Source organism: Ambystoma mexicanum, chromosome 10, assembly GCF_040938575.1.
Source record: "Ambystoma mexicanum isolate Mex_15411 chromosome 10, UKY_AmexF1_1, whole genome shotgun sequence".
Classification (NCBI taxonomy): Eukaryota; Metazoa; Chordata; class Amphibia; order Caudata; family Ambystomatidae; genus Ambystoma; species Ambystoma mexicanum.
The window spans coordinates 1,356,428,700-1,356,441,990 of NC_090932.1; the positions used below are offsets into that span (position 1 = coordinate 1,356,428,700).

The 13,291-nt window shown below is 45.7% G+C and overlaps 1 protein-coding gene across 1 annotated transcript in view; it reads left to right on the forward strand.

Annotated features, from left to right (window-relative positions):
- HPS4 (HPS4 biogenesis of lysosomal organelles complex 3 subunit 2) overlaps positions 1-13,291 on the forward strand; it is a 951,717-nt gene that overhangs the window by 272,920 nt on the left and 665,506 nt on the right. The window contains exon 6 of the mRNA XM_069619373.1: positions 9,837-9,953. Coding sequence (XP_069475474.1) covers positions 9,837-9,953 — 117 coding nt within the window. The remainder of the gene's footprint in view (positions 1-9,836; positions 9,954-13,291) is intronic.

Below are 13,291 nucleotides of genomic sequence, written 5' to 3' on the forward strand. Positions count from 1 at the left end.
GAAACAAGCTCACATTGCCCGTGGTGTAAAGGCAAGAATGCTGACCTGCTACTCATGTTTTGGGGGTGCGTGCGGGTACAACATTTCTGGGCATGCATAGAACGTGCTTGCAGGGAGGCTGAGAGTAATGAGCTATGAATGGTCACTGAAATAATGCTTGCTTGGTGCCTACCCCAGACTCAGCAAACATAAACATGTGACCAGGTTTATGGTCCTGGTTGCATATTGGCTAAGAGAACAATCGCCATGTCCTGGAAAGCTACTATGGGGCCACAATATGGAAGATGGCGCAAGGAATTCAAAAGGTGGCCAGAGGTGGAGACCAAGGTGTGGGTGGAGGGATCTAACAGATCGGATCCTGATGGTACTGATAAACGTGCAGCATGGAAAGCGTTGCTCTGGGACATGTTTCACCCGTCTGATGACAAACCCCCAATGAGAGCACCAACTAAAACAGGAAACACCTGCGGTGTGCCTAGCCTGGTCGCCCCCAGGAACCCAAATGACATTCCTCAACTGGCGACATGAGGAGCGAACAGACTGAACCCCAAACACCAAAGTGTTTGCGCCGACTGAGGCTATAAGTAACACGTGGCACGTGTAGGGAGTTGTTTGTTAATGGTTATTTGTTGTTGTTAACCTAAATGTAGACATGCAAAATGGAAATTGAAATGCACAACTGTAACTATATAAATGGCAATAAAAACATGTAAAAATAAAATCAATGCACTCAGAGTGCTGAGGCAGATTTGGTATTCTGACCTTCTCAGCCTGTAGGCGTCGCCTCCGGTCAAGCTGCAGGTGGTTCTGGGTCTTCTCACCAGAGAAGGAGGCGCAATCCTTCACCACAACCAGGCTCGCTGAACCGTGGCCATGGCTCCTGCAGCCGTAGAGTTTGGAGGATATGAGTTGCAGGTGGACTGTAGGGAAGTCCTTACGAAGGCCAGGGCGTCGTCGACTTTGAAGTGCTACGGTCACAAATGGAAGCGTTTCGCAATTTGGTGGCAGTCTCAGAATATTACCCATCTGAGGGTCACAGCCCCTCAGATACTTCCATGCTTGCTATCCTTGGCAAAGGCCGGACTGGCGAATGTCCCCAACAAAGTACATCTGGCGGCTATCTCCCGCTACACCAGGACTCTAGGAAGATCTTCACTTTGGTCTCATTGACTGGCCAAGGCGTTCCTCAAAGGACTGTTTTGATCTGTCCCACAGGTGAAGGCTCCTACCGCCGGCGTGGGAACTCAACGTGGTGCTGACAAGGCTCATGGGGGCTCCCTTCTAGCCTTTGTATCAGTCCCCTCTCAAGTTCCTCTTTTGGAAAACTGCTTTCCTTATGGCCATCACCTTTGCTAGGAGAGTGGGTGAGATCCAGGCCCTATCCTGCAAGCAGTCATATTGGACTTTCCATGAATCGAGGGTGGTGCTGCAGACCAAGCTCCCTTGGGAATTCCACCTCAACAAGCCCTTGTTACCTGTGTTTTTCCCAAAGCTTTCGTCACCGGCTGAAGGGGCCTTGCACTCGCTGGCCGTTGCTCGTGCCCTGAAGTTCTGTGTGGCACACAGTTTTCGGAACACTTCTCAACTGTTGTTGAACCTTGGTCCTGTGAACCATAGGAAGGCCTTGTCCAAGGCTTCCATCTCAAGGTGGCTCTCTGGCTGCATCATGCACTGTCATCCGGTTGGTGAAACGACCGATTCCCCAGTCGTCCGCGAGCCCACTCCACCAGAGCGATCGCTGCAACGACGGTGTTCCTGTCTGGTGTGCCCCTGCTGGACATCTGCAGTGCTGCTACTTGGAGGTCCACGCACAACTTCATGAGGTTCTACTACGTCGACAGGGATTCCAGGGAAGAGTCCAGAGTCGGCCAAGCAGTGCTAAGCAACCTGTTTGCTCGAGGTGGTTCTGTTCCAGAGGTAAGAGTTAGTTGCTTCTGTTGAGCCTTGCCACCTACCGTGGTGTGTAACATTGTACAGTTATGTATTCGTTATTCATGAGCATATGAATCCATGACTGGTCCAATGCTGGAGAAGTAACAAGTTACTTAACTGTAGCTATTGTTCTCCAGCATGGGTCTGACATGGATTCACATGCGAACCCTCCCTCCGGCCCATGTGTGGCTGCTCTTTGTCATACTGCCAATTTACATGCTTACCAAATCTGAAGATGGCTGCCAGAGGAGGGGCTTAGGGAGGGGACTGTCATTGGATGGGGGCAGTATGACCCAGAGGACCGTGATTGGTTTAGAGGAGAAATACGGTTTGTAAGTGCAAGTGTTCAAGGATTCCCGTCCTGACGGGGAATATTCATGAGCATGTGAATATATGCCAGACCCTTGCTGGAGAACAATAGTTGGAGGGAAGTATCCTGTTCCTACCCCCTACTAAAAAATCCTACGCTAGACCCCACAGCCCCCACAACTACAGGCCCATCATGACAGTCACTTTCTTATTGAATATTCTTGCCAAAGCTGCATATTTGCAGAACCAACACTTTCTAGAAATCAACCACATAACTAGGCTTGCATCAATCTGGTTTCCGTCCCGGCCATGGCACCGAATCAGCGCTGCTGGACTTAATATGGACGGGGTCAGGGTCGGTGGCAAGCCAGCCCTGCTCCTCCTTCTGGATTTATCAGCAGCTTTTGATTTAGTAGATCACAAAATCCTCTGCCACCACCTCACCACCTCGGCCCACTTGCCGCAAGAGGCAACATCTTGGGTTGCTTCATTCCTAGAGGAAAGAGTCATGAGAGTGTTTGCAGAGCAAGCATGTGTGGTTGCCTCCTCCGTTGTCTGCAGAGTCCCAAAGGGCGCCTGCATATCTCCCTCACTCAATACATCTTCCCCAGACCATTGTATGTTTGTTTGTTTATTTATTTATTTGGTAATGCGCTCCAAGCCCGTGGGCATCTGGGCGCAACAGTACAAGTAGGCTCAAAGCTTGGTTACAAAGCCTGACAAAAAAAAAACAGTGGTAACTTACAACAGATGATACAGGCATCCTAGACGCCGTTGGCGTAGCCTACACCAACTACGCCGATGATGCACAAATCCTCAATGTAGCGTACTCCACCATTCAAGCCTAGAGGGCGGCAAACCGTCTTTGCCTTAATGGGGACAAGACTGAAATCCTGATGGTAGGGCCCCCAGTGACACAAAAAAAACCTCCACAACCAATACACTGCGTTCAACATAGATAACATACAAGTCCCTGTCTCTTTTACATTCAAGACCCTAGGGGTCTACCTAGACGCCACCCTATGTCGCGCCAAGTCAGTGCCATTGAGTCCTCTGCAGCTTACTCCACCAAACTATTAAACACGGCCAACCTTTTGCGGTCCTCAGAGAGCTACCTAACCATCGCCAGAGCCGGCATAGGCTCTGGGCTTAACTACTGCAATGTCTTCTTCACTGGCACCTCGTCTAAAAACCTAAGAAAAATTACAAGTCATTCAAAATAATGCGCTCCAAGCAGCCCTTAGCATCCTCAAAAAGAGAACACATCATTGTAGCTATGATGGAAGTCCACTGGCTGCCCATTAAGGAGCGGGTCCTATTAAACACCCTTGCCATTGCGCACAAATGCCTTGCCAACACCGCCCCCTAACCATCTGTCTCTCCCAGAACAAAGTCGGGTACTGCTTGCGCAGACCCACTGGGACACCAAATGCCCATTGACTTTTTCTTCCCAAAGTCAGACGAGCTAAAGCAGGAGGTGCTAGATTCCCCTTCATCGCGGCTCAGCAATGGAATTCCCTGCCCCCCACACTCAGAGCAAAACCTTCCCACGAGGCATTCCGCAAATCCCTCAAAGCGTGGCTATTCAAAAAAGTCTATTTTGCATGATCCCAATAGCAATTGTAAATGTATGTATACGCCCTCCACTTGTAACCTATGCACTTGATCTCTTAAACAGCGCCACAATGCCCTCGGCCTGATGCGCACTTTACAAATGAATAAAATTTAAAATATTTGCTGCTTCAGCAACATGAACAGCGTGACTAACTGCATCGTAACCACATGATTTGCTCAGCGCAGATCCAATATCATTATTAAATCTGATAAAGTAGCATAAAATATAAGCATCACATGACTGCCTTGTTTCTGTTTCGTGGAATGTATGCGTCCTGAAGGATCGCTGCCAAGTTGTTTCAGCCTCATGCTGTACGGATTGCATATGTTGACTATTTTACATATAGGTGCAATTTCATTGCCCGAGCATCTTCGTTGTATGATATAAGTTCTGCAAATGCAATACCATGGTCAATTTGGTCCATTTTCTTTTTTTGTCTCTTGCTCTATTTTATAATGGGAGGCAATGCATATGGTACATGGCATCTTGTGCAATAAGATTGCCTGCTCTCAGGATAGGAAGCAGGGGTTTGCCTTCTAGTGTAAGGGCGCAGTGACAAACGCGTGTATCAAGGCTGAATGCAGATGCTGTACACAATGACCTTCCAGCTGGGGCAGGCATGCCCCAGAAAAAGCATCTTGATTGTGTATTCAGACATTTTTTCTTGGACACTTCGATGGGTGAATTCCGTAGGAGTATCTGCATTATCCGCTGGTGATATTTTCCTTTTCTCTGCTCTTTGCAGTTTTATTTCACTGAACTGCAATCTACATGATTGTTGAAACCGAGCTTTACGTACCATTGTTGCCTCAATGCCTTCACCGTTATCCAGACGTGACAGCTTAATTGTCCTTGGTAAACACTTACACCCACCCATATCAAATGCAGAAATCTTGATTGGCTTGCAGATCTAAACTGCAGTACAAATATCTTGTCCAAAACACCTTGCGCTTGGTCAGATCACCACATGATCACTTTCACCATCAACTCCAATAATCAGTATTCCAAGCAAAATATAGCACCACCTGTCCGCACCAGAAATAAAAAGGACATAATGAATGAGAAACTGCTCCCACTGATGCTACCTATCCTTAACATCGCCATGGCGTCACTTACTGACCCTACGGCACTAGTTGATCTCTACAATGAAACGTTCCTCAAGGCCATTAACACGAATGCTCCACTCAAACTACGTAAGTCAAAACCACTAGCACATCTCAACTCTTGGTTCACCCCAACTCTCAGAGCGCTACACAAAGACAAAAGAAACGCAGAAGCCCTTTGGAAGAGCCTACCTACTGCATCCAATGGGAATAACCTTACACTAGCATCCCTCAACTATAAAGAGGCAATGCTCCAAGCCAAAACGAGACTTATAATGACCGGATAATCCAAGCCAAATCAAGTACAAAAGAGCTCTTTAAAATACTTAAAGAATTGGAATAACCAGCAGACCCCCCTGACACATGCGTCAAAGAGATCACATGGTCCTCTAACATTCAAAAAGCACTCCTGGACAAAATCACTATGCTCCAAAATAAAATAGATTATAAAAAACACCATATCATCTGGTGTACAACCAAACCCACTGCCAGGTTCACCAACTCCACCTCAGCTTGCCCACAAACCATTCAATTTCTCACCACTCTCCATTAATGACAGAGAAAATATAATCCTCAAACCTTCCAATTGTCAGGCAGACGCCTGCCCAGCCACTATCATTAAGGAGGCAGTGAGAGAACTAGCACCATTCATCACTACTCTAGTAAATGCCACATTTAACACTGGCATTGTACCCAACAACCTTAACGACGCTTGGGTTCTCCCTTTACTTCAGAAACCATCACTAGACCCCAGTATCCCCACCAACTACAGACCCATCACCACAGTCCCCTTCCTGTTGAAAATCCTGGACAGAGCATCTTGCCTGCAGATCCAGGACCATCTAGAATCCAATAACCTCCTTGGCCTCAGACAATCAGGCTTCAGACCTAGGCACAGAAAGAGACGGCCCTAATCAATATGAAAACCCAAATTGAGGACCAAAAAGATAATGGCAAATTGGCCCTTCTCCTCTTACTTAGCTTATTGACCACATTTGATTTGGCTAATCACCAAATACGATGCAACCACGTTATCTCCACAGCCCATTTCTTAGATAAAGCCACCACCTGAATCAGATAATTCCTCGAATAGATCAGTCAGGGTTTTCTCAGCCTCCGCCGAACTGGCACCCGTCTTGTTGGAGTCCCTCAGAGATCCTGCTTATACCCCCACACTGTACAATGTGTTTACAAAGCCCCTCTTCGATATCTGGACCATTTGGGTGTCATCTACACTAATTACGCAGATGACACCCAAATACTCATTCCCATCACGGGTGATCGCAAAATAGACCCCAAAGCACTCAATGATATTTATCTCGTCACCCAGACCTGGTTGGCTCAACACGGGCCCCGCTTAATGACGATAAGACCGAGCTACTCCTCCTAGGCTCACAACCTAAACTCAACAAGCTAGAGCCCGATTTTGACTCCTTCATTGTTGAGGGAAACACCACAAGGTTTCCAAGGACACAAAAACCGTTGGTATTTACCTTGACTATACACTATCTGTAAAAAAAACAAAAAAAAAAACGAACTAACGCCATAACCTCTTCAGCGGCATACACATGCAAACTCATCACCGTGTGCCGACCTTTCCTAACCTCGGCCAACTGTACGCCATTAGAGCAGCACTGAATATCCCCATAAATCAGCATATATGCGATACCAGACGTAGCCTACACTGGCTACCAGTTAAGCCAAGAATTGCTCTCAAATCCTTATCACTCGCACATAAGTGCCTTGCAAACTGTGCACCTTGCTACCTATCTAACCTATTCATGTACAATACGACTGACCGTCCACATAGAATGGCCCAAGCTCACTGCCTCCTGGTACAGAGGTTCAAATTACAGAGGGCTGAAGGCAGCCGCGTCCCTGTGCTTGCAGCAAAGCTTTGAAACTCTCTACCTTTGCCACTCGGAACTGAACCATCCTTCCACTCATTCATAAACAAAGCCAAAACTTGGCTCGCAACACAGGACCATTAGACATCATGATCATGTCTAACACATTTGTAAATAATACACTGTACTCTAGATACTATACCTCTTGCCATGTATATACCTTCCCTCGTACTTTTTTGACTACTATTATTTGTGTATGTACCTCAAATTGCCTATTCTTTCTCATATGTAACAATGTGTAATTTATGCAAATGTAACCTAAGAAATGCAACTGTAACCTTAAGCAATGCGCCCAGTTGCCTGCGGGCACGGCGCGCTATACAAATAAAGCAAATACAAATACAAACCCCACAAGCAGATCGGATATTGTCTTAATTGTCTTAGAACCAGCTCCCTTTGTATCACGTTTAGTCTCTGCTGGACAGCAAATAAACTCTGAATTGTCTTCTTGGCAGATACAACTTGTTTCAGTCTGTTTCTGTGATTTGCCTAGAAGGATCAGGCCTGAAGGGATTCATCAGCTAATGTACTTTTGCCATATTTGTAACTTTTACTTCTTAAATTGTTATACAAACTCCTTCATCTGTGAACAAAAAAAAAATTACACTACTCTTTTTTTGCATCCTTGTTTTGTGTATGCATTTTTATGAACTATTGGATGTTTTGCATACACTTATAAATTCATGGAAAATTACATTTAATATGGAAGTAACGGCATCAAATAACATAAAAAAGAGCAAATTAGCAATTTTCCAAGGCTGCCATTTTGAATGTCTGCAATTACCTTTAGGGGAAAAAATATGGGATGGCCTCTTAAGTCAAAAAAAAAACTTTCCATATGTAGTATGTGTCCCAAATTTTATGCTTCCATTATCCGTAGCACAATTCGTCCAAATTCTTTACCTGTAATGTTGTACTAGTGGAGGATAGGGACATAGTGTGGGGCTTGAGGCTGCAGCAGGCCAATATCTTGAAGGAGATGACATTATGGTGCATCATGGGATGCAACGAGCCTGAGGCCTCCTGAAGACCAAAGGGGAATATTGCATGGAGTAGATATTCAGCCAAATGAGTAGGGGACCCTTATCAATTGTCACAGGGGAGGCTTTGCTTAATAGAGGTCAGGTCTCCATTGGAGATTTTGAAATTCCAGAGGATGTCTGAGAATGATGGAAGGAACAGAAGGCATCTGAAAAGACTGGGCTCACTGTGGGCAGGAGGGTGTGAGGGGCTTCAATAGGTTGATAAGCAGGGGGAGAAGAGGTGTGGAGAATGGCTTGATTTCAGGAGGTGTGGTGTGTGCTACCAAATGAAGCCTGAATAGTGATTGTCCTGATGTTGATGGCATTGTAATGGGCAAGATGTGACCTGCCCTTCGCAATGGCATTGCAATCTTGTTTGTTTTGTACTAGACTGACCAGATTGGGTTTCCACAACTTCCAAGTAGCTATTCCTGCTCTTAATGCATTTTTTCAGAGAGTCTGTTCTGGAGGGTAGTTAGAGACTTCCTAGTAATTGCAATACCATTGTCTCAATAGGATATCTTGATCTTGCTGTCAGCGATCACTCAATTGTTCATTTTCAGGATTGGAGGGCATGCACTGCAAACTAAATCACCTTCATGTTCAAGCAAAGCCGATTAGAAACAGACCATAGTGACTCACGGAAACCATTAGTTAACCAAAATGATCGTCTTTCATTTCTAAATGTGATCTACGAAAGCATGTTCCTGATGTCCAGGGAACAGTGGTTCTCAAACATTTTGATTGGTCCACATTTTATTTTACTAGGGTTTATTCTGCACTCTGCTGCCCTTTGCATGGACTCAGGAGCCCTGGTGGATCTGAAAGAGAAGAGGGGAGTTAAGTTAGTGGGGCACTGGGAAAATGCTATGATGACCCTAAGTACCATGCAGGTCTGTTTCTAGGAGTTGTGTGTCGGCTCTTGGCGCACATTTATGTCCAGAGGTGGGCCTTTTGTGGCTGTGTTTCTAGAATAGATTGGCTGGGGATGTGGTATATTAGTTGGCTGCAGATGTATGATGTTCTGTTGGGTATGTGTTGGGAGGGGGGTTTAATTGCCATGTGTGTGTTGCTTAGTTGGTATACTTATTGTGAGTTGGAAAATAGAATTTCAATAGTTTGGCTTGCCGGGGTTGAGGGATGTATTAAGACGTTGTTTGGCAGATGTTAAAGAAGCACACCAGAGAGTGGTTCATTTGCAAGCACAGTATAGGGCTGTGCATGGATGTAAGTGAGGCTGTTTTTGTGGCTTGCTGTCAGTTTGTAACCTTTTGGAACCTCTAGTGGTGGGTTCACTGGCATTTCTCATGGTTTGAGTATATAGTATTTTATAATCCAGTTTTGAATTAACCGAGGACCTCACATCAATTTGCTGCAAACAAGGAGGATGAATTCTTCCAAGTTAATGGAGATGTATAAATCTGCTTTTTGCATTTGTGCTTTCATTCCTGCTGCTGTCTCAGCAAGGAGAACACCAATAGTTTTAACTGATCTGTGCACATTTGGATCAATAGCACAGAATGACCGTGATTGCAATATTTGGTTCAGTTAGGAGGTTCATTTGATCTTGATGATCACCAAAGATAATTAAAACAGTCGTTGAATCAGTGCAGTCCAACTGTTTACAAATTAAGGCGAAATCCCTGTATGTTTTTCCCTGAATCCAGCCAATCCGGTTTGTCTAACTCTGTGAAAACCGAACAAGCTAGAAAAGAGTCAGTTGCTTTAATTGCCTATAGATCATGTTTTCAATCAAAGTATGAAGACATACAAGAGGTTAACTTTCCAAAGGAGGCACATGATCATTCCAGTTGTAGCTGCTAGGAATATTTAATCAAGTAGGATCCATTAACAATGCAATGCCCTCCTGCCGACAACCCCTGCAACTCCATTGTTTTCAGCCATGTATTCAGTTACAGTGGGCATTAACTTTACTTTTCCTTTGAAGGCCAAGTCTCAAGAATACCTTCGTGAGGAGTGGCAACTTTACATTCACCATATTCAGGAAAATGCAAAAGACTTGAACAGGATATTCAATTCACTTTGTAACCTGGACAAAACAAAGGTAAGTGAGACTCTTTGACCAAAGAATCTGAGAACTGCTTTTTAATTAAGGTCTCGAAGTGCAGCACATGACAGTGCTGGTTAAAATGGCTGGTCTTTTGGGAGTTAGTATTTGTAAGTGAGAGCTACAGTTGAAGAGTATTTTTCCTTATGTCAAATTGTGTAATCGTTTTTTTGTTGTTGGTAAATGCATCATTCCCTTGCATTGGTCTACGCAGCCATCCTGATGGGGAAGAAACTGAAGTCTCTTTAAAATCACATCTTGTAAAAACCTTCCGGGGGGCACCTGTTCTCATCCTTGCCAGGATATTTCCTATGTGCAGAACTGTTAAGCGTGTGATTGAGGGAAGCGTGTGGCGATACTGCTCAAAGAAACTCCAAGCGAGGAGAACAAAGTGGTCCATAATACACCATAAACGGAGCCAATGATGATCTCCACAGCACTTTCTTAAATAAAGGCACTGATCTTCCCCTGCTGCATTATCTTTGAGGCGCAGGAACTAGACAGTGTTTATTCCAAAATTAAGTGCTGCACAACTTCACAGAGTAGTATTTTTAAGATTTTATCACTGTTCAGACACAGAATGCCTGCCAATGTTTCAGTCTTCCTAGTGTTGGGATGCACGTTCAACTGCCATGCCCACCGATATGATTTAGGTTGAGAAAAAATATATTAGGGCACGAGAAAATTAATGTGCACAGCTGCATAGGGGTGAGACATGCAAAATAGATGTAGCACATGTTGCATTTTGTAACGGATGTGGAAACGTCGGTAGGCCTCGGTATAGGGCATGTGTGATGTTGAGGTATAATAATCGGAATGTAGTGAAAACAGTAAATGTAGGCCCTGTCCCCTGCTGCAAGAAATACTGAAGCACCGCCATATTTGCAGGGAGGCCTAGTTTGCCGCAGACCATTATAAAAGGAGCAGCATAGCATGGCAATTAGTTTTTGAATCCTTTTCCCATCCTAAGCCCCAGCGGGGAAACCAAACATAGAGGCCTTCAGGCCTAATAGATCAAATACAATTGTATCCTGTTGCAGGCCTATGAAACTAGAAAGGCATGTGAAGGGCCGAGCATGGGCAGGGCTGTGCCTGTCCTGAAGGACAAACCCATGGGAGCTGGGGTAGAGGTCTTGAGCTGCCAAATGCCTGGTCTAGATTTAGGGCACTAGTGCCCCCCAAAATAATGGCTATCCCATTTGAACTGCCAGATGCCCACAAACAGGACACCTACATCCATCAGAATTCGGCTGATTAGTGTGTTCCTCGAGAGGCCCAGGAGAAGCTCTGGGGAGGGGCAGCTGATGAGGTGAGAGCAAGGAGTGAAATATCTTGTAATTTACACTACGAGGAGCAAGAGGTGATGCCAACAAATGTAGTTCTGTGACAGGCAGGCATGCTGAGGGTGCCCGTATTTCTGGGATCAAATGAAGCACTTCTTTATTCTGGAAGGGCCAATTTGACCTCAAAAGTATATGAGATCATGTTAACGACCAGGTGCACACCACGTGAATAGACCCATGGGGAGGTTAACATATCAAGTAATTTATTCGGGTAGTGGGGGACCAGAGTAAAAGAGTAGAAGACCACGTGTTAGAGAGCAGGGGTAGATGTGCCAATCAGTTAAGTGGTTATAGGGGACTGGTAGTATGTATATAGTTGGTTGCCAATGAGGGTGGGGGTTTAACACTGTATGTACTTGCGTCAAGGATGGCATCTCCTTAAAAACATTGCGACTTCTTTGAAGTAAATGAGCTCCTTGTCAGTTGGGTACTATGGCACCCTCCGTAACCCTTTTTGTATACCAAATAAATCTTGTTTTCCTGGCAAAGAGGTGCATCAAGCCTTTTTCCTTAGAGGATTGTTTTATTCTCTGTCTGGTTGTCAGGAGGTCTGCCTTACACATGTGATTACCCCGACGTGATCCCAGACCCTCCACTGGGATGGAGGATTCCTGGGCGCACATCTGGAGGGGCCGCGCCCACCTGCAGTAACCAGTGCCCTTTGCACAAATTGGAGAGATTTAGAGGAGCCGTTTTGCCTGAATTCCAGTCTGTTCTTTGGAGTGGGCTGCCGCACCCGGATTGTGCAGGCCGTTAATGGGACCCCATGATTGAGGAATTCGGGAGAGCATGTAGATGTAAGTGCAACTTTTTTGGGAGAAAACACAGGTGGAAGAAGTGTGGCTGTGGGAGGGTGTACAGAAGAGTGTTGGTGTGGTGACCCTCGTGTGATTGTGGAGTGAAAAAATCACATGGCATTTTGTATTTTTGACTTCTGTTTTATTATATGGAGTAGAGAGGATAAAGGAGTGGCAGGACCCTTCCCGATTGGTGGAAGAAGACAATGCTGTATGATTAAAATGAAACGAGGAATAAGGGTAGCGTTGCCGTGTATTGAGTGGGTCTGGGATCTCTCTGCCCGATATAAAGAAGGCGTGAGAACAAAAAGTAGTGATTTGGTGGTCTTGTTATTGGTGTTTTTATTTTGTCAGTGTGGACCAAGGAGGGGGTCCGGTTGTGGTATTGTGAGAATCCTCACACCTACTGCCCTTTGAATCCTCTTCTCGAGTGGCCAGGAAAAGGCCATCACTCTTGGATCCTGACCCTGTGGGTGAAGATGCGAGGGAGGATCACCTGAGTGGAGGATCCTTGGGGATTGCGGAGAGGATGTCCGCAGGCGAGACAAGGTATCACAATTTTCCTGGTGATAACCAACCTTACCCTCCCGCTGCCTTTATAGCCTATTGTCACTCCCTTCCCTTAATTTCCCCTCATTTATACCAATATAGTACTGCGACAACAAAGAAGTGACTACGAGTGGTACACACTAAAATGTCATTTTACCACTCTGGTACTGAGACGAGGAAGAGGCATGTTGTGAGGTCAGGCATGTCCAGAGAACACCAAAAACTTTGGTCAGGAAACTGGACTTGAGGACTCAAACCTGCAACCTGTTAAATGATTGCAGGTGCATAAAAGGTGGAGCCGACAATCGGAAGAGAAGCCAGGCTGAGTGTTTTGGGCATGCGAAGAGGGAAATCCTGTCAAGAAGTAGGCTGCCGAGGAGGGTCCTGCCTGGAGGACAGGACGCCAGCAAATACCCAGGAGAGACTGACGCTGAGGCCCAGACGGGCCGCGAGAGATTCAGTGGTTGGAGCCTCCCTGGTGGGGTCCTACAGCAGGAGCTCTGTGAGACGGAAGAGATCCATTGCTGTAAGCTACCGACAGGGTCAGCGAAAGGCAAGCAGAGATGCCCGCAACCCACGGAGCAAATACCAAAGTGTGAGCGTGGCTCGCAATACTACAGACACGTATATGCGGAGCAGAAGGAGT